The sequence below is a fragment of the Petromyzon marinus genome, chromosome 82, assembly GCF_048934315.1.
Source record: "Petromyzon marinus isolate PM22_M1 ecotype Great Lakes invasive population chromosome 82, UKy_Petmar_22M1.pri1.0, whole genome shotgun sequence".
In the NCBI taxonomy this organism is placed as follows: domain Eukaryota; kingdom Metazoa; phylum Chordata; class Hyperoartia; order Petromyzontiformes; family Petromyzontidae; genus Petromyzon; species Petromyzon marinus.
Genome location: NC_133747.1, coordinates 4,565,487 through 4,588,002, shown reverse-complemented (window position 1 = coordinate 4,588,002; position 22,516 = coordinate 4,565,487). Strand labels below are relative to the sequence as shown.

Here is a 22,516-nt window from a genome sequence, read left to right as displayed (position 1 = left end):
GTGTGTGACTGTCTGTGTGTCTGTGTGTGTGTGTGTCTGTGTGGGTGTGTCAGTATGTGTGTGTGTCTGTGTGTGTGTGTCTGTGTGTGTGTCTGTGTGTGTGTGTCTGAGTGGGTAGCCACAGTGCCGGTAGCCTTCATAGACGCTGCTGCTACTCGATACGAACAGCACTTGCCCCGACAGCCTTCTAGAGGCTACCTGGTGTAGCTTTGTCTGTGTCTGTGTGACAGCACTTGCCCCTACAGCCTTCTAGAGGCTACCTGGGGGAGCTTTGTCTGTGCCTGTGTGACTGCACTTGCCCTTACTGCGCTGCTAGAAGCTAACTGGGGTAGCTTTATCTGTGTCTGTGTGACAGCACTTGCCCCTACTGCACTGCTAGAAGCTAACTGGGGTAGCTTTATCTGTGTCTGTGTGACAGCACTTGACCCTACTGCCCTGCTAGAAGCTACCTGGGGTAGCTTTGTATGTGTCTGTGTAACAGCACTTGCCCCTACAGCCCTGCAAGAGGCTGCCTGGGCGTAGCTTTGTCTGTGTCTGTGTAACAGTACTTGCTCCTATAGCCTGCTAGAGGATACCTGGGGTACCTTTGTCTGTGTCTGTGTAACAGCACCACCAACACTCTCAACTCGTGTCTCTGTTAGCCTGTGGTGCCCCCTGTTGGCTAATCTCACTCAGTCACTCACTCAGTCACTCAGTCACTCACTCAGTCGCTCAGTCACTCAGTCACTCAATCAATCACTCGCTTAGTCACTCACACAGTCACTTAGTCACTCACTCAGTCACACAGTCACTCACTCAGTAACTCACACAGTCACTCACTCAGTAACTCACTCAGTCACTCAGTCACTCACTAAGTCACCCACTTAGTTACTCAGTCACTGGGTCACTCCCTCAGTCGCTCATTCACTCACCCACTCAGTCACTCACTCATTGAGTCTCTATGGGTCTCCATGATTCTCTGTCCATTTCTGAATCTCTGTGGGTCTCTGTGTGTATTCATGAATCTATGTGAGTCTCTGTGGGTCTCATTGAGTCTCTGTGGGTCTCTGTGGGTCTCTGTGAGTCTCTGTGAGTCTCTGTGGGTCTCTGTGGGTCTCTTTGAGTCTCTGTGGGTCTCTGTGAGTCTCTGTGGGTCTCATTGAGTCTCTGTGGGTCTCTGTGAGTCTCTGTGGGTCTCTGTTAGTCTCTGTGAGTCTCTGTGCGTGTCTGTGGGTCTGTGTGGGTCTGTGTGGGTCTCTGTGGGTCTCTACGAGTCTCTATGGGATCTGTGTGTCTCTGTGGGTCTCTGTGGGTCTCTGTGAGTCTCTGTGGGTGTCTGTGGGTCTCTGTGTGTCTCTGTGTGTCTCTGTGGGTCTCTGTGGGTCTCTGTGAGTCTCTGTGAGTCTCTGTGGGTGTCTGTGGGTCTCTGTGCGTCTCTGTGGGACTCTGTGAGTCTCTGTGGGTCTCTCACCCACTCACCCACACACTCACTCACCCACCCACTCACTCACCCACTCACCCACTCACCCACTCACTCACCCACTCACTCATTCACTCACTCACTCACCCACCCACTCACTCACACACTCACCCACCCACTCACTCACTCACCCACTCACTCACACACTGACTCACTCACCCACTCACCCACTCACTCACCCACTCACTCACACACTCACTCACTCACTCACCCACTCACTCACCCACTCACTCACTCACCCACTCACTCACTCACCCACCCACCCACTCACTCACTCACTCACCCACTCACTCACACACTGACTCACTCACCCACTCACCCACTCACTCACCCACTCACTCACACACTCACTCACTCACTCACCCACTCACTCACCCACTCACTCACTCACCCACTCACTCACTCACCCACCCACCCACCCACCCACTCACTCACTCACCCACTCACCCACTCACCCACTCACTCACTCACCCACCCACTCACCCACCCACTCACCCACCCAATCACTCACTCACTCACCCACCCACCCACTCACCCACCCACTCACCCACCCACTCACCCACTCACCCACTCCCACACACAGAGTTAGAGTTCAACATTCCGCGTGTAAGATGATCTCTGTAGGGGGTTCACCGTGAACCCCGCCATGGACACGGCGACGATTTGAGAGTGGATCAGGGGAGCTCCCAGTGGCAGCTGTCCCTGTGAGTGAGTGAGTGGGTGAGTGAGTGAGTGAGTGAGTGGGTGTGGGTGAGTGGGTGAGTGAGTGGTTGAGTAAGTGGGTGAGTGGGTGAGTGAGTGCGTGGGTGGGTGAGTGAGTGGGTGAGTGGGTGAGTGAGTGGGTGAGTGAGTGGGTGTGGGTGAGTGGGTGAGTGAGTGGTTGAGTAAGTGGGTGAGTGGGTGAGTGAGTGCGTGGGTGGGTGAGTGAGTGGGTGAGTGGGTGAGTGAGTGGGTGAGTGAGTGGGTGGGTGAGTGAGTGGGTGAGTGGGTGAGTGAGTGGGTGAGTGAGTGGGTGAGTGAGTGGGTGGGTGAGTGAGTGGGTGAGTGGGTGAGTGAGTGGGTGAGTGAGTGGGTGGGTGAGTGAGTGGGTGAGTGGGTGAGTGAGTGGGTGAGTGAGTGGGTGAGTGGGTGGGTGAGTGGGTGAGTGAGTGGGTGAGTGGGTGGGTGAGTGGGTGAGTGAGTGGGTGAGTGGGTGAGTGAGTGGGTGAGTGGGTGAGTGAGTGAGTGTGTGAGTGAGTGGGTGAGTGAGTGGGTGAGTGGGTGGGTGAGTGGGTGGGTGAGTGAGTGGGTGGGTGAGTGAGTGGGTGAGTGGGTGAGTGAGTGGGTGAGTGAGTGGGTGGGTGGGTGAGTGGGTGAGTGGGTGGGTGAGTGAGTGAGTGGGTGGGTGAGTGGGTGGGTGAGTGAGTGGGTGAGTGAGTGGGTGGGTGAGTGAGTGGGTGAGTGGGTGAGTGAGTGGGTGAGTGAGTGGGTGGGTGAGTGAGTGGGTGAGTGGGTGAGTGAGTGGGTGAGTGAGTGGGTGAGTGGGTGGGTGAGTGGGTGAGTGAGTGGGTGAGTGGGTGGGTGAGTGGGTGAGTGAGTGAGTGAGTGGGTGGGTGAGTGAGTGCGTGGGTGGGTGAGTGAGTGGGTGAGTGGGTGAGTGAGTGGGTGAGTGAGTGGGTGGGTGAGTGAGTGGGTGAGTGGGTGAGTGAGTGGGTGAGTGAGTGGGTGAGTGAGTGGGTGGGTGAGTGAGTGGGTGAGTGGGTGAGTGAGTGGGTGAGTGAGTGGGTGGGTGAGTGAGTGGGTGAGTGGGTGAGTGGGTGAGTGAGTGAGTGAGTGGGTGGGTGAGTGAGTGCGTGGGTGGGTGAGTGAGTGGGTGAGTGGGTGAGTGAGTGGGTGAGTGAGTGGGTGGGTGAGTGAGTGGGTGAGTGGGTGAGTGAGTGGGTGAGTGAGTGGGTGAGTGAGTGGGTGGGTGAGTGAGTGGGTGAGTGGGTGAGTGAGTGGGTGAGTGAGTGGGTGGGTGAGTGAGTGGGTGAGTGGGTGAGTGAGTGGGTGAGTGAGTGGGTGAGTGGGTGGGTGAGTGGGTGAGTGAGTGGGTGAGTGGGTGGGTGAGTGGGTGAGTGAGTGGGTGAGTGGGTGAGTGGGTGAGTGAGTGGGTGAGTGGGTGAGTGAGTGAGTGTGTGAGTGAGTGGGTGAGTGAGTGAGTGAGTGGGTGAGTGGGTGAGTGAGTGAGTGGGTGAGTGAGTGAGGGGGTGAGTGAGTGAGGGGGTGAGTGGGTGAGTGGGTGAGTGAGTGAGTGAGTGGGTGAGTGAGTGAGTGGGTGTGGGTGAGTGGGTGAGTGAGTGGTTGAGTAAGTGGGTGAGTGGGTGAGTGAGTGAGTGTGTGAGTGAGTGAGTGGGTGGGTGGGTGAGTGAGTGGGTGAGTGAAGGAGTGAGTGCGTGGGTGAGTGAGTGAGTGGGTGAGTGAGTGTGTGAGTGTGTGGGTGAGTGGGTGAGTGAGTGGGTGAGTGGGTGCGTGAGTGAGTAGGTGAGTGAGTGAGTGAGTGGGTGAGTGAGTGAGTGAGTGAGTGGGTGAGTGAGTGCGTGGGTGAGTGAGTGAGTGAGTGGGTGAGTGTGTGAGTGACTGGGTGAGTAAGTGGGTGAGTGAGTGGGTGAGTGAATGGGTGAGTGGGTGAGTGAGTGGGTGAGTTGGTGGGTGAGTTAGTGAGTGGGTGAGTGAGTGGGTGAGTGGGTGAGTGAGTGTGTGAGTGACTGGGTGAATTAGTGAGTGAGTGGGTGAGTAAGTGGATGAGTGAGTGGGAGAGTGTGTGAGTGGGTGAGTGAGTGGATGAGTAAGTGGGTGAGTGGGTGAGTTACTGAGTGACTGACTGAGTGAGTGACTGACTGAGTCAGTGTCTGATTGACAGTGATTGAGTGGCTGACTGAGTGAGTGGCTGACTGACTGACTGGCTGACGGAGTGGCTGACTGAGTGACTACCTGAGTGAATGACTGAGTGATTGATTGAGTGAATGACTGAGTGATTGAATGACTGACTGAGTGAGTGACTGAGTGAATGACTGAGTGAGTGACTGAGTGAGTGACTGACTGAGTGACTGAGTGAGTGACTCAGTGACTGACTGATTGGATGAATGAGTCATTGACTGAGTGATCCCACAGAGTGACTGAGTGATTGACTGATTGTTTGACTGAGTGACTGACTGAGTGACTGACTGACTGAGTGACTGACTGAGTGACTAACTGACTGAGTGACTGAGTGACCGCCTGAGTGACTGACTGAGTGGATGACTGAGTGACTGACTGAGTGAGTGACTGAGTGACTGACTGATTGATTGACTGAGTGACTGACTGAGTGACTGACTGATTGAGTGACTGAGTGGCTGACTGAGTGACTTACTGAGTCAGTGACTGAGTGAGCCACTGAGTGACTGACTGAGTGAGTGAGTGACTGACTGAGTGACTGACTGAGTGAGTGACTGAGTGAGTGACTGAGTGACTGAGTGAGTGACTGAGTGAGTGACTGACTGAGTGACTGAGTGAGTGACTCAGTGACTGACTGATTGGATGAATGAGTCATTGACTGAGTGATCCCACAGAGTGACTGAGTGATTGACTGATTGTTTGACTGAGTGACTGACTGAGTGACTGACTGACTGAGTGACTGACTGAGTGACTAACTGACTAAGTGACTGAGTGACTGCCTGAGTGACTGACTGAGTGGATGACTGAGTGACTGACTGAGTGAGTGACTGAGTGACTGACTGATTGATTGACTGAGTGACTGACTGAGTGACTGACTGATTGAGTGACTGAGTGAGCCACTGAGTTACTGACTGAGTGACTGACATGCTGAGTGACTAACTGAGTGACTGACTGCGTGACTGAGTGACTGACTTAGTGACTGACTGAGTGATTGCGTGAGCTACTGAGTGACTGACTGAGTGAATGAGTGACTGAGTGACTGACTGACTGAGTGACTTGCTAAGTGACTGATTGACTGAGTGACTGAGTGACTGACTGAGTGACTGAGTTACTAACTGAGTGACTGAGTGACTTGCTAAGTGACTGAGTGACTGACTGAGCGACTGACTGAGTGACTGACTGAGTGACTGAGTGACTGACTGAGTGACTAACTGAGTGACTGAGTGACTTGCTAAGTGACTGAGTGACTGACTGACTGACTGAGTGACTGACTGAGTGACTGACTGACTGACTGAGTGACTGACTGAGTGACTGACTGACAGAGTGACTGACTGAGTGACTGAGTGACTTGCTAAGTGACTGAGTGACTGACTGAGTGACTGACTGAGTGACTAACTGACTGAGTGACTGACTGAGTGACTGACTGAGTGACTGAGTGACTGACTGAGTGACTTGCTAAGTGACTGAGTGACTGACTGAGTGACTAACTGAGTGACTGAGTGACTTGCTAAGTGACTGAGTGACTGACTGACTGACTGAGTGACTGACTGAGTGACTGACTGACTGACTGAGTGACTGACTGAGTGACTGACTTACTGAGTGACTGACTGAGTGACTGAGTGACTTGCTAAGTGACTGAGTGACTGACTGAGTGACTGACTGAGTGACTAACTGACTGAGTGACTGACTGAGTGACTGACTGAGTGACTGAGTGACTGACTGAGTGACTTGCTAAGTGACTGAGTGACTGACTGAGTGACTAACTGACTGAGTGACTGACTGAGCGACTGACCATCCCTGCCCGATCTTCCTCACAGTCTCCGGCTTCGACCCGTCCCCGTGACCTTCCACCGGGAAATTCCACATTCCTATGGCCGTGAGCCAGGGCATCCACAAGCTGGTCCCCATTACGCAGCCACCACCCACCACCACCCACACCACCACCACCACCACATCCCACGACATTCCGTTCTTTCAAATTGCCAAGATTGCGGGCTAAAGTTCAAACAACTCCGCTTAACAAAAGCAAGCCTCCTGATTGGCTGGCTGGCTGGCTTTTTACCCGTGGGGGGGGGGGCGGGGGTGTTAGAGATAATTTATGCAAATTTATTCAAAGTGTCATTTGTGAATGTGTTCATTTGTTAATTTTGTCAAAGGTGCTCATTTGTTTACGTTTTAAAGCGCTCGATTTTGATTTACGTGTCCATTTGTTGACGTGTTAATTTATTGATGGTTTAATTTAATAATGTATCGACTTTTCGATTTTTTAACGCGTTAATTTGATTGATGCGTTAATTTTTTCTAACGTGGTGAGACAATTTATTTATACAAATGTATTAAAGTTTTAACTTATTAAATGATCTAATTTAAAGGTGCATTAATTTATTAATGAGATGCACGCCTGGCCGGTGTGGAGATAATTTATTTAAATTATCTTAAATTATCTTGTTAAATTTTTAAATGTTTTAATTTATTATTGAGATACACGTCTGGTGGAGGGGGGGTGGAAATAATTCATACAAATTTCCACATTTTTTTAAAATTGATTAATTAGTAAATTTATTAATCAGTTGCACAGATAATTTATACTTTTTTAGAAAGATGTATGTCTGAAAATTGTATTTATTAATTTATTAATGCGTTAATTGGTTGCTTAAATAACTATGTGAATAAGATGCACTGCTAAGCCACGCCTATCAACAGTGGCCGATCCCTAGACTCCGCCCACACCCCAACCCCCTCGCGTGATTGGTCGAGACGCCGGTGATTTTTTTTCCTCCGATAAGGAAAGGGCCCCCCCGCACAAAATTTCAAACGCGATTGGATAGCATAAATTATGTTAATGAACCTCCCCCTCCACCACGCTGTTGTTGACCCCGCCCTCCGTCCGTCCGCGCCCCTCCTTTTTCTCACCGACTAAACGTTAACCGCGCCATCTGCTTATCATAAATTATGTTGATTTTATTCGCGCGGCGACCCGATTCCGGCACGCTGATTGGTCATGCCCCAACACCTTACCACACCGTCCTTCACCACTGCGATTAACATAATTTATTCACGGGACGCCCTTCTCTATCCCTTCCTACCCCGGTGTTACAATCAACATAATTTATACGCAAGTCGCCCCGCCCCCTCTTTCGTTGTGGCAATTAACATAATTTATCGCCTCCCATCCCGATTTGCCAACCGCCTCGGACGTCACTCGCAGGGCGCTCTTCCATTGGCTGAGCGTGGTTGGGGGCGGGGGGAAGGTTTATGACTCCTCCCACTGCCCACGACGTCCTCTATATGAGAGAGGGGAACTTTACAATTTTTTTTTTAGTAAACAATAAGCGGGGGGCGAACAGCTGTGGGCTCAGGGAGAGAGACACAGGGAGAGAGACACAGGGAGAGAGACACAGGGAGAGAGACACAGGGAGAGAGACACAGGGAGAGAGACACAGGGAGAGAGACACAGGGAGAGAGACACAGGGAGAGAGACACAGGGAGAGAGACACAGGGAGAGACACACAGGGAGAGAGACACAGGGAGAGAGACACAGGGAGAGAGACACAGGGAGAGAGACACAGGGAGAGAGACACAGGGAGAGAGGCACAGGGAGAGAGACACAGGGAGAGAGACACAGGGAGAGAGAGTGAGACACAGTGAGACAGAGAGAGAGAGACACAGAGAGAGAGAGACAGAGGGAGAGAGACACAGACAGAGAGAGTGAGACACAGAGACACAGGGAGACAGGGAGAGACACAGAGACAGAGACACAGAGTGAGGGAGACAGAGTGAGAGAGAGAGACACAGATACACAGAGAGACAGAGTGAGAGAGACAGAGACAGAGAGACACAGAGAGAGAGAGACAGAGAGACACAGAGAGAGACACAGAGAGAGACAAAGACTCGGAGAGACACAGAGAGAGACACAGAGGGAGACACAGAGAGACAGAGACACAGAGAGACAGAGAGAGACTCACAGAGACTCAGACTCACACAGAGAGAGACACAGAGAGAGAGACACAGAGAGAGACACAGAGGGAGACACAGAGAGACAGAGACACAGAGAGACAGAGAGAGACTCACAGAGACTCAGACTCACACAGAGAGAGACACAGACTCAGAGAGAGACTCACACAGAGAGACTCACAGAGACTCAGACTCACTCAGAGAGACAGACAGAGACTCAGAGAGAGAGAGGAGGTGGACGAGGAGGAGGAGGTGGACGAGGAGGAGGAGGTGGACGAGGAGGAGGAGGTGGACGAGGAGGAGGTGGACTTCCTCAGCTGCTGCTGCTACGAGGAGGAGGAGGATGATGGAGCCGAAACTGGGCCCCATTCTCGCCATCGCCACCACCCTCAGAGGTGACTTCTTTTTTTTATTTTAAGCGAGTTCCCCCTTAGCGCTCGGTTCACGACTCCATCGTTCGTATTTATATTTTTCACATTTATTTCGCAATTTTATATTTCGAATTTCTCTTTTTAAAAAAATTAAAAAAATTTCAAAATTTCTGTTCGAATTTTTTTTTAAATTTCTTTTTTTTTAATTCAACATGTACATTTTTTTTCAGCGATTTTTCGTCACAATATCCTTTTGCAATTTAACTCCTTCAATTTATCTCCTCAGATTTTCTATTTCAAATTTTCTTTTAGTTGACGTTTTTTTTTCCTCTCTCCAGCTTTTGACAATTTTATTTTCATTTTTCGATTTCAATTTCCCCACTCGCATAGGCGCCGTTGGGGGAAGGGAGGGGCAGCCCCCACTCACTCTGCCGCCGCTCCCCATTGGTCTAGGCGGGCGTCACGTGGTGCCGAACGCGCCCCGCCTACCCCGCCGCGCTTATTCGTGCTATAAAATCTAACCCGCCTATCCCTCTGTGACTTATCACCCACTAAGCTCAGTCCGTTTCGGTGAGTTATTATTATACACTATTATTATACACTATTATTATACACTTATTATACACTATTATTATACACTATTATTATACACTTATTATACACTATTATTATACACTATTGTTATACACTATTATTATACACTATTGTTATACACTATTATTATACACTATTATTATACACTATTGTATACTATTATTATACACTATTGTTATACACTATTATTATACACTATTATTATACACTATTGTTATACACTATTATTATACACTATTATTATACACTATTGTTATACACTATTATTATACACTATTATTATACACTAGTATTATATACTATTATTATACACTATTATTATACACTATTATTATACACTATTATTATACACTATTGTTATACACTATTGTTATACACTATTATTATACACTATTATTATACACTATTATTATACACTATTATTATACACTATTATTATACACTATTATTATACACTATTATTGTACACTATTATTATACACTATGATTATACACTATTATTATACACTATTATTATACACTATTCTATACTATTATACACTATTATTATACACTATTATTATACACTATTATTATACACTATTATTATACACTATTATTATACATTATTATATACTATTATTATACACTATTATTATACACTATTATTATGCACTATTATTATACACTATTATTATACACTATTATTATACACTATTATATACTATTATTATACACTATTATTATACACTATTATATACTATTATTATACACTAGTATTATACACTATTATTATACACTATTATACACTATTATTATACACTAGTATTATACACTAGTATTACACACTATTATTACACACTATTATTACACACTATTATTACACACTATTATTATACACTATTATACACTATTATTATACACTATTATTATACTATTATACACTATTATTATACACTATTATTATACAATATTATTATACACTATTATTATACACTATTATTATACACTATTGTATACTATTATTATACACTATTATTATACACTATTGTTATACACTATTATTATACACTATTATTATACACTATTGTTATACACTATTATTATACACTATTGTTATACACTATTATTATACACTATTATTATACACTAGTATTATATACTATTATTATACACTATTATTATACACTATTGTTATACACTATTATTATACACTATTATTATGCACTATTATTATACACTATTATTATGCACTATTATTATGCACTATTGTTATACACTATTATTATACACTATTATTATACACTATTATTATACACTATTAATATACACTATTATTATACACTATTATTATACACTATTATTATACACTATTATTGTACACTATTATTATACACTATGATTATACACTATTATTATACACTATTATTATACACTATTCTATACTATTATACACTATTATTATACACTATTATTATACACTATTATTATACACTATTATATACTTTATTATACACTATTATTATACACTATTATTATGCATTATTATATACTATTATTATACACTATTATTATGCACTATTATTATACACTATTATTATACACTATTATTATACACTATTATATACTATTATTATACACTATTATTATACACTATTATTATACACTATTATATACTATTATACACTATTATTATACACTTTTATATGCTATGATACACTATTATTATACACTATTATTATACACTATTATACACTATTATTATACACTAGTATTACACACTAGTATTACACACTATTATTACACACTATTATTACACACTATTATTATACACTATTATTATACACTATTATATACTATTATACACTATTATTATACACTGTTATATACTATTATATACTATTATACACTATTATTATACACTATTATTATACACTAGTATTATATACTATTATTATACACTATTATTATACACTATTATATACTATTATTATATACTATTATTATACACTATTATTATACACTATTATTATACACTAGTATTATACACTATTATTACACACTATTATTATACACTATTATATACTATTATACACTATTATTATACACTGTTATATACTATTATATACTATTATACACTATTATTATACACTATTATTATATACTATTATACACTATTATTATACACTATTATTATACACTATTATTATACGCTATTATTATACACTATTATTACACACTATTATTATACACTATTATTATACACTATTATTATACACTGTTATATACTATTATACACTGTTATATACTATTATACACTATTATTATACACTATTATTATACACTATTATACACTATTATTATACACTATTATTATACACTATTATTATACACTATTATTATACACTATTGTATACTATTGTACACTATTATTATACACTACTATTATACACTATTATACACTATTATTATATACTATCATACACTACTATACACTATTATTATACACTATAACACTATTAGTATACACGATTATACACTATTATTATACGCTATTATATACTAGTATACACTATTATTATACACTATTATATACTATTATACACTATTATTATACACTAATATTAAACACTACTATATATTATTATACTCTATTATTATATACTATTATATACTATTATTATACACTTATTATACACTATTATATACTGCTATATACTATTATACACTATTATTATACACTATAACACTACTATTATACACCATTATACACTATGATTATACAATATTATTATACACTATTATTAAACACTATAACACTATTATTATACACTATTTTACACTATACTATATACTATTTTACACTACACTATTATACACTATTATACAACATACTGTATACTATATACACTACTATTATACACTATACTATATACTATTATACACTATACTACTATTATACACTATTATACACTATACTATATACTATTATACACTATACTACTGTACACTATTAGACAGGAGGTCGTGGGTTCGATCCCAGACCCTGGGAGATGTTGACTACCTCGCCTGGTCTACAGGAGGTCGTGGGTTCGATCCCAGACCCTGGGAGATCTTGACTACCTCGCCTGGTCTACAGGTCCTGGGTTCGATCCCAGACCCTGTGAGATGTTGACTACCTCGCCTGGTCTACAGGAGGTCGTGGGTTCGATCCCGTGACCCTGGGAGATGTTGACTACCTCGCCTGGTCTACAGGAGGTCGTGGGTTCGATCCCAGAACCTGGGAGATGTTGACTACCTCGCCTGGTATACAGGAGGTCGTGGGTTCGATCCCAGACCCTGTGAGATGTTGACTACCTCGCCTGGTCTACAGTAGGTCGTGGGTTCGATCCCAGACCCTGGGAGATGTTGACTACCTCGCCTGGTATACAGGAAGTCGTTGGTTCGATCCCAGACCCTGTGAGATGTTGACTACCTCGCCTGGTATACAGGAGGTCCGTGGGTTCGATCCCAGACCCTGTGAGATGTTGACTACCTCGCCTGGTCTACAGGAGGTCCGTGGGTTCAATCCCAGACCCTGGGAGATCTTGACTACCTCGCCTGGTCTACAGGAGTTCGTGGGTTTCAATCCCAAACCGTGTGAGATGTTAACGACCTCGCCTGGTATACAGGAGGTCCGTGGGTTCGATCCCAGACCCTGGGAGATGTTGACTACCTCGCCTGGTCTACAGGAGGTCTGTGGGTTCGATCCCAGACCCTGTGAGATGTTGACTACCTCGCCTGGTATACAGGAGGTCCGTGGGTTCGATCCCAGACCCTGTGAGATGTTAACTACCTCGCCTGGTATACAGAAGGTCCGTGAGTTCGATCCCAGACCCTGTGAGATGTTGTTTACGTCGCCAGGTATACAGGAGGTCGCGGGTTCGATCCCAGGCCATGGGAGATGTTGACTACCTCGCCTGGTCTACAGGAGGTCGTGGGTTCTACTACGGACACTGTGAGATATTGACTACCTCGCCTGGTCTACAGGAGGTCGTGGGTTCGATCCCAGACCCTGTGAGATGTTAACTACCTCGCCTGGTATACAGGAGGTCCGTGGGTTCGATCCCAGACCCTGTGAGATGTTGACTACGTCGCCTGGTATACAGGAGGTCGCGGGTTCGATCCCAGACCCTGTGAGATGTTGACTACCTCGCCTGGTATACAGGAGGTCCGTGGGTTCGATCCCAGACCCTGTGAGATGTTAACTACCTCGCCTGGTATACAGGAGGTCCGTGGGTTCGATCTCAGACCCTGTGAGATGTTGTTTACGTCGCCAGGTATGCAGGAGGTCGCGGGTTCGATCCCAGGCCCTGGGAGATGTTGACTACCTCGCCTGGTCTACAGGAGGTCGTGGGTTCTACTACGGACACTGTGAGATGTTGACTACCTCGCCTGGTCTACAGGAGGTCGTGGGTTCGATCCCAGACCCTGTGAGATGTTAACTACCTCGCCTGGTATACAGGAGGTCCGTGGGTTCGATCCCAGACCCTGTGAGATGTTGACTACGTCGCCTGGTATACAGGAGGTCGCGGGTTCGATCCCAGACCCTGGGAGATGTTGACTACCTCGCCTGGCTTACAGGAGGTCCGTGGGTTCGATCCCAGACCCTGTGAGATGTTGACTACCTCGCCTGGTCTACAGGAGGTCGTGGGTTCTACTACGGACACTGTGAGATGTTGACTACCTCGCCCGGTCTACAGGAGGTCGTGGGTTCTACTACGGACACTGTGAGATGTTGACTACCTTGCCCGGTCTACAGGACGTCCGTGGGTTCGATCCCTGACCCTGTGAGATGTTGACTACCTCGCCTGGTCTACAGGAGGTCCGTGGGTTCGATCCCAGACCCTGTGAGATGTTGACTACCTCGCCTGGTATACAGGAGGTCGTGGGTTCTACTATGGACACTGTGAGATGTTGACTACCTCGCCTGGTATACAGGAGGTCCGTGGGTTCGATCCCAGTCCCTGTGAGATGTTAACCACCTTGCCTGGTATACAGGAGGTCCGTGGGTTCGATCCCAGACCCTGTGAGATGTTGACTACCTCGCCAGGTCTACAGGAGGTCCGTGGGTTCGATCCCAGTCCCTGGGAGATGTTGACTACCTCGCCTGGTATACAAGAGGTCGTGGGTTCTACTACGGACACTGTGAGATGTTGACTACCTCGCCTGGTCTACAGGAGGTCGTGGGTTCTACTACGGACACTGTGAGATGTTGACTACCTCGCCTGGTTTACAGGAGGTCGTGGGTTCTACTACGGACACTGTGGGATGTTGACTCCCTCGCCTGGTCTACAGGAGGTCCGTGGGTTCGATCTCAGACCATGTGAGATGTTGACTACCTCGCCTGGTCTACAGGAGGTCCGTGGGTTCGATCCCAGTCCCTGTGAGATGTTGACTACGTCGCCTGGTCTACAGGAGGTCGTGGGTTCTACTTCGGACACTGTGAGATGTTGACTACCTCGCCTGGTCTACAGGAGGTCGTGGGTTCGATCCCAGTCCCTGTGAGATGTTGACTACCTCGCCTGGTCTACAGGAGGTCCGTGGGTTCGATCCCAGACCCTGTGAGATGTTGACTACCTCGCCTGGTCTACAGGAGGTCCGTGGGTTTGATCCCAGACCCTGTGAGATGTTGACTACCTCGCCTGGTCTATAGGAGGTCCGTGGGTTCGATCCCAGTCCCTGTGAGATGTTGACTACCTCGCCTGGTCTACAGGAGGTCCCTAGGTTCGATCCCAGTCGCTGTGAGATGTTGACTACCTCGCCTGTTCTACAGGAGGTCCGTGGGTTCGATCCCGGACCCTGTGAGATGTTGACTACCTCGCCTGGTCTACAGGAGGTCCGTAGGTTCGATCCCAGTCGCTGTGAGATGTTGACTACCTCGCCTGGTCTACAGGAGGTCCCTAGGTTCGATCCCAGACCCTGTGAGATGTTGACTACCTCGCCTGGTCTACAGGAGGTCCCTGGGTTCGATCCCAGTCCCTGGGAGATGTTGACTACCTCGCCTGGTCTACAGGAGGTCCCTAGGTTCGATCCCAGTCCCTGTGAGATGTTGACTACCTCGCCTGGTATACAGGAGGTCCGTGGGTTCGATCCCAGTCCCTGTGAGATGTTGACTACCTCGCCTGGTCTACAGGAGGTCCATGGCTTCGATCCCAGACCCTGTGAGATGTTGACTACCTCGCCTGGTCTACAGGAGGTCCCTAGGTTCGATCCCAGTCCCTGTGAGATGTTGACTACCTCGCCTGGTATACAGGAGGTCCGTGGGTTCGATCCCAGTCCCTGTGAGATGTTGACTACCTCGCCTGGTCTACAGGAGGTCCCTAGGTTCGATCCCAGTCCCTGTGAGATGTTGACTACCTCCCTCTCTCCCTCTCCACCCCCACCTTCTCCACCCCCTCCCAAGACTCCCCACCATCACCACCCCCTGCCACCTCCACCACCTCCTCCACCTCCTCCTCCTCCTCCACCTCCTCCACCACCACCACCTCGTCGTCAGAGTTCTCGGGCCTGGACACCCCCTCCCTGGTGGCTGCCCTCATCGCCCTCTGCGACGATAATGTCGCCTACTTCACCTCCTCGTCGTCGGTCCTTGCCACGCCACGTCCCTCCGCAGTCATCCATCCCACTCCTCCTCCACCTCCTCCACCTCCTCCACCTCCTCCACCACCTCCTCCACAGTCCGTCAGCTTCCCCGGCATCGCCATCGACGACGAGGAGGATGAGCGGGAGGATGAGCAGGAGGGGGAGGGGATGACGTTGGCGGCTGGTGACGCTGATGATGCAGATGATGATGGCGGCGATGGCGACGAGGTGCCGGGCGGTGGGAGGGGAGCCACTTTATACCTGGCGGCGGTCGCGGACCGAGGAGGAGGAGGAGGTGGAGGAGGTGGAGGAGGAGGTGGTGGTGGTGGAGGTGGTGGAGTTCAGTCACGAAGAGGTGGAGGAGGTGGAGCGACACTACGAGGAGGAGGAGGTGGTGGAGGTGGTGGAGTTGAGAAACTAGGTGGAGGAGGAGGAGGAGGTGGAGCCAAACGACGAGGTGGAGGAGGAGGTGGAGGAGGTGGTGGAGTTGAGACACGACGAGGTGGAGGAGGAGGTGGAGGAGGAGGTGGTGGAGGTGGTGGAATTGGTGGAAGTGGAGGAGGTGGAGGTGGTGGAGGAGGAGGTGGAGGAGGTGGAGTTGAGACACGAGGTGGAGTTGGTGGAGTTGAGACACGAGGAGTTGGAGTTGGTGGAGGAGTTGGTGGAGGAGTTGGTGGAGGAGTTGGTGGAGTTGGTGGAGTTGGTGGTGGAGGAGGAGGAGGAGGTGGAGTTGGTGGAGCGCCACGACGAGGTGGAGGAGGAGGTGGAGGAGGTGGAGGAGGAGGAGGAGGAGGTGGAGGAGGAGGTGGAGGAGGAGGTGGAGGAGGAGGTGGAGGAGGAGGTGGAGGAGGAGGTGGAGGAGGAGGTGGAGGAGGTGGAGGAGGTGGAGGAGTTGGAGTTGGTGGAGGAGTTGGTGGAGTTGGTGGAGGAGTTGGTGGAGTTGGTGGTGGAGGAGGAGGAGGTGGAGTTGGTGGAGCGCCACGACGAGGTGGAGGAGGAGGTGGAGGAGGAGGTGGAGTTGGTGGAAGTGGAGTTGGTGGAGGAGTTGGTGGAGTTGGTGGTGGAGGAGGAGGTGGAGTTGGTGGAGGTGGAGGAGTTGGTGGTGGAGGAGGAGGTGGAGGAGTTGGTGGAGCGCCACGACGAGGTGGAGGAGGAGGTGGAGGAGGAGGTGGAGGAGTGTTTGGGGAGCGTTTTGCCAGCGCCTTCCTCCAGCTGCGCTCTGCGGCTGAGGGCGTGGGGGTGCTGGCCCCCCGCATCTTGCTGCACGCCCCTCGCTACGACGCCACCGCACCTGGCCCCCCAATCGAGCGCTGGGCTAAGGGGGGCGGGAGGGGGGCCCTGGGGAACGGTGGAGGGGGAGGGGGAGGAGGGGATGGAGGGGATGAGTTGTGGGGAGAAGACGAGACACGAGGAGGAGGTGGTGGTGGTGATGGTGGTGGTGGTAGTGGTGGTAGTGGTGGTGGTAGTGGTGTTGGTAGTAGTGGTGTTGGTGGTGGTAGTGGTGTTGGTAGTGGTGGTGTTGGTGGTAGTGGTGTTGGTGTTGGTAGTGGTGTTGGTGTTAGTAGTGTTGGTGGTAGTGTTGGTGGTAGTGGTGATGGTGGTAGTAGTAGTAGTGGTGTTGGTAGTGGTGTTGGTGTTGGTGGTGTTGGTGTTGGTGGTGGAGTAGTAGTAGGAGTAGGAGTAGGAGGGGTTGTGGGTGGCTGGGGAGGTAACAGCGTCCCAGGGGCACTGCTGGGAGCGGGGAGCTTGGATGGCCGCCGTTGCCATTCGTCCTCCACCTCCTCCTCCACCTCCTCCTCCACCGCCTCCACCGCCTCCACCGCCTCCACCGCCTCCACCGCCTCCACCGCCTCCACCGCCTCCACCGCCTCTTCGTCGTCGTCGTCGCCGGGCAACGGCTACCGGAGCCTCCACCGCGCGGCCCGAGCTGGGCTGCTCCACGCGGCACACAAGGCGCGCTACGTGGGGTCTCACCGGCACACGCTCTTCTTCCGGTGAGGCGCCCGCTCGTCCGCCCGTCCGCTCGTCCGCCCGCTCGCTCGTCCGCTCGCTCGTCCGCTCGCTCGTCCGCCTGCTCGCTCGTCCGCTCGCTCATCCGCTCGCTCGTCCGCCTGCTCGCCCGTCCGCTCGCTCGTCCGCTCGCTCGCTCGTCCGCTCGCTCATCCGCTCGCTCGCTCATCCGCCTGCTCGTCCGCTTGTCCGCTCGCTCATCCGCTCGCTCGTCCGCCTGTTCGTCCGCTCGCTCGCTCCTCCGCTCGCCTACTCATACACACACACATACACATACATACACACACACATACACACACATACACATACATACACACACACATACACACACATACACATACATACACACACACATACACACACATACACATACATACACACACATACAAACACACATACACACATACATACACACATACATACATACACATACACACACATATACACACACTCATATACATACACACACTCATACACACACACATACACACATACATACACACACATACATACAAACACATACACATACATACACACACATTCGTACACACACATACACACACATACATACACATACATACACACATACACACACACATACACATACATACACATACACACACATACACACACACATACACATACATACACATACACACACATACACACACACATACACACATACATACACACACATACATACAAACACATACACATACATACACATACACACATACATACACACATACATACACACATACACACACATACACACATACATACACACACATACATACACACATACACACATATACATGCACACACTCATACACACACTCATACACACACACATACACACACATACACACACATACACACATACACACACACATACATACACACATACACACACATACACACATACATACACACACATACATACACTCACATACACACATACATACACACGTACATACATACACACACACACATACACACATACATACACACACATACACATACACACATACACACACACATACACACATACATACACACACACATACACTCATACACACACATACACTCACACACACACATACACACACACATACACACACACATACATACACATACATACATACACACACATATACATACACACACATACACACACACATACATACACACAGTGATACACACACACACTCATACACACACATACACACTCATACACACACACATACACACATACATACACATACATACACACATACATACACACATACATACACACACACATACACTCATACACACACATACACACACATACACACATACACACACACATACACACACACATACATACACATACATACACACACATACACACACATACACACACATACACTCATACACATACATACACTCATACATACTCATACACATACATACACTCATACACACACATGCACATACACACACATACATACACACACTCCTACACACACAGACAAAGACTAAAGATCCCCCATATAGCCTGTACCAGACTGTAGGGGCAAGTGCTGTTAGCCATCAGCACCTATGAAGGCTGGAACGGTACATGAGGGGGTGGGTGGCCAGCACCACGCCCGACCGCCTTTGTCTCCCTAGTGGCGATGTTTACACACCGCACCAGGTACTCATTTGAGGCTGAGTCCACCTAGGGGAGGCCCGGGACCAGTTCAGATAATCGTCACTGGTGCTGGCCGTGAGCGGGAATCGAACCCGGGTCCCCCGGTTCATAGCGCAGCGTAGCGCTAACCGCTACACTACCGCTCCCCACCACACACACACATACATCATCAACATCATCAACCGCCATTCGCCACTAAGTGGCGGTGACGTCACCACGACGCTTGTGCCAGGCTATGTGCACCCTGAGGCCACGTGAAGTGTCGAACGCCCGCTGGCAGGAGGTCACGGGGCAGACCCAGGTGCCACGGGTCGACTGACTGAGATGACTGGCTGATGCCCCACCTGTGCCCCCTACTGTGCCAACCTGCTGTGCTTTAGCCACCCGGCGCTCCGCTCGTTGTTGTGAGCGTCGCTCCTCCGCCCTCCGTTGTTGTTGGAGGGCGACTGCCTCCAACTGCCCAGTAGCGTCCTTCACGAGCCTCCTCCACAGAGGCCGATCTTGACACCGCTGGTACCAGTCATCGGCAAGTCCACTCAGCTCCACGTCCTCCTGTACCACGTCACTCCATCTCTTCTCTAGCCCGTGCCGTGCCCGCTTAGCCCCCTCAATCCGGCCGAACAAAAGCTGTTTCGGCATGCGGTGGCTGGGCATGCGGGCTACATGACCCAGCCATCGCAGCCTTCCCCGCCGGAGGAGCTCACCGATGGGACCTTGCCCAGATCTTTCGAGGTTTTGCGAGCTCCTCACACAATCCAGCCTGGTTAAACCCAGGATGGATCGTAGGCAGGCCAGCCTAAATGTTTCTAACCGGCGAAGATGTTCCATTAGGGAGGGTCCACGTTTCGCAAGCGTAGAGAAGGGAGGGAATGACCGTGGCTGAGAAGACCTGAAGCTTAGTGCGGAGCGACAGACCAGGTAGCTTCCACACAGCGTTACGCAACCGATGAAAATATATTGCCGCTCGACTGATTCGGAGTGAGACCTCTGCAGTTAAACTGGAGCCAGTCATAAGCACACTGCCCAGGTATGGGAAACTCTCCACTCTCTCCACAACTGCCCCATCACCGATTGGGAGTTGTGGGGGTGGAGTGTCCGATGGTACAAAATACCCAGGCAGGTGCTTAGTTTTGGTGGGGCTGATGGTAAGGCCCCACCTCTTAGTGGCACGCTCCAGTCTCAGCAGCAGCGTCTCCAACTCCTCCTCTGAATGAGCAGCTATTACCAAATCATCAGCATACATAACGTGGTTGAGCAATAGGGAGCCATCCCTTGACCGCACCCGGGCCTCCCATTGTATCTGTACCATATGGAGATTCCCCCGGTACAGCTATTTTGAAGGCTTCACGAACTACGTGGTCAAAATAGATGTTAAATAATGTGGGAGCCAGAGGACATCCCTGTCGCACCCCAAGGTGTACAGGGAATGGCTCTGACTCCCGGCCACGTAGTTTTACCCGGGCCCGCTCACCATCATGAAGGTCCTTAATGATCGTGAGCAGAGGGTCAGGTACTCCAAAAGCACGAAGAACAACCCAGAGCCCAGGCCTACTGATGGTATCATAGGCCTTGACCAGGTCAATAAAGCAGAGATGTAGGTCTTGTTGGAATTCCCTACAACTCTGCTGTAGCAGACGGACAGAAAATATGGCATCTGTCCAGGACCGCCCTTTCCTGAAACCGCATTGGGGCTCCGCAAGCCTCTCCTCAGTGTGCCTGGCAAGGCGATGTTGAATAATCCCTGCCAGGACACACACACACACATACATACACACATACATACATACACACACTCATGCCAGACTCTCCTCTATTCCACTTGGTCACTTGGCCACCTTTGTATCTCCCTCCCCCCTCCCTCCCCCCCTCTCCCTCTCTCCCTCCCTCCCCATTCTCACGATGCAGCTCCACCCACAACCTGCTAGAGGTTGAGGCTGACTCAGCTCCGCCCCCTCCTGTGCCTCGCCCCTCCCCCCACGGTGTAGCTCCACCCACAACCTGCTGGAGGTTGAGGCTGACTCAGCTCCGCCCCCTCCTGTGCCCCTCGCCCCTCCCCCCTCGATGTAGCTCCACCCACAACCTGCTGGAGGTTGAGGCTGACTCAGCTCCGCCCCCTCTCTCTCCCCTTGCCCCTCCCCCCACGGTGTAGCTCCACCCACAACCTGCTGGAGGTTGAGCCTGACTCAGCTCCGCCCCCTCCTGTGCCCCTCGCCCCTCCCCCCACGGTGTAGCCCCACCCACAACCTGCTGGAGGTTGAGGCTGACTCAGCTCCGCCCCCTCCTGTGCCCCTCGCCCCTCCCCCCTCGGTGTAGCTCCACCCACAACCTGCTGGAGGTTGAGCCTGACTCAGCTCCGCCCCCTCCTGTGCCCCTCGCCCCTCCCCCACGGTGTAGCTCCACCCACAACCTGCTAGAGGCTGAGGCTTACTCAGTGATGCTGACTCAGCTCCGCCCCCTCCTGTGCCTCGCCCCTCCCCCCTCGATGTAGCTCCACCCACAACCTGCTGGAGGTTGAGGCTGACTCAGCTCCGCCCCCTCTCTCTCCCCTCGCCCCTCCCCCCTCGATGTAGCTCCACCCACAACCTGGTGGAGGTTGAAGCTGACTCAGCTCCGCCCCCTCCTGTGCCCCTCGCCCCTCCCCCCTCGGTGTAGCTCCACCCACAACCTGCTGGAGGTTGAGGCTTACTCAGTGACGCTGACTCAGCTCCGCCCCCTCCTGTGCCTCGCCCCTCCCACCTCGGTGTAGCTCCACCCACAACCTGCTGGAGGTTGAGGCTGACTCAGCTCCGCCCCCTCCTGTGCCTTGCCCCTCCCACCTCGGTGTAGCTCCACCCACAACCTGCTGGAGGTTGAGGCGTACGCCGCTACGCTGACTCAGCTCCGCCCCCTCTCTCTCCCCTGGCCCCTCCCACCTCGGTGTAGCTCCACCCACAACCTGCTGGAGGTTGAGGCGTA

The 22,516-nt window shown here is 49.6% G+C and overlaps 1 protein-coding gene across 1 annotated transcript in view; it reads left to right on the top strand.

Moving 5' to 3' along the window:
* Positions 1 to 7,613: 7,613 nt before the first annotated feature.
* Positions 7,614 to 22,516, top strand: part of LIPE (lipase E, hormone sensitive type) — a 112,045-nt gene continuing 97,142 nt past the window's right edge. Inside the window, exons 1-2 of the mRNA XM_076057480.1 lie at positions 7,614 to 8,703; positions 15,698 to 17,870. Of these exons, the coding sequence (XP_075913595.1) occupies positions 8,652 to 8,703; positions 15,698 to 17,870 (2,225 nt within the window). The 5' untranslated portion in view covers positions 7,614 to 8,651. The remainder of the gene's footprint in view (positions 8,704 to 15,697; positions 17,871 to 22,516) is intronic.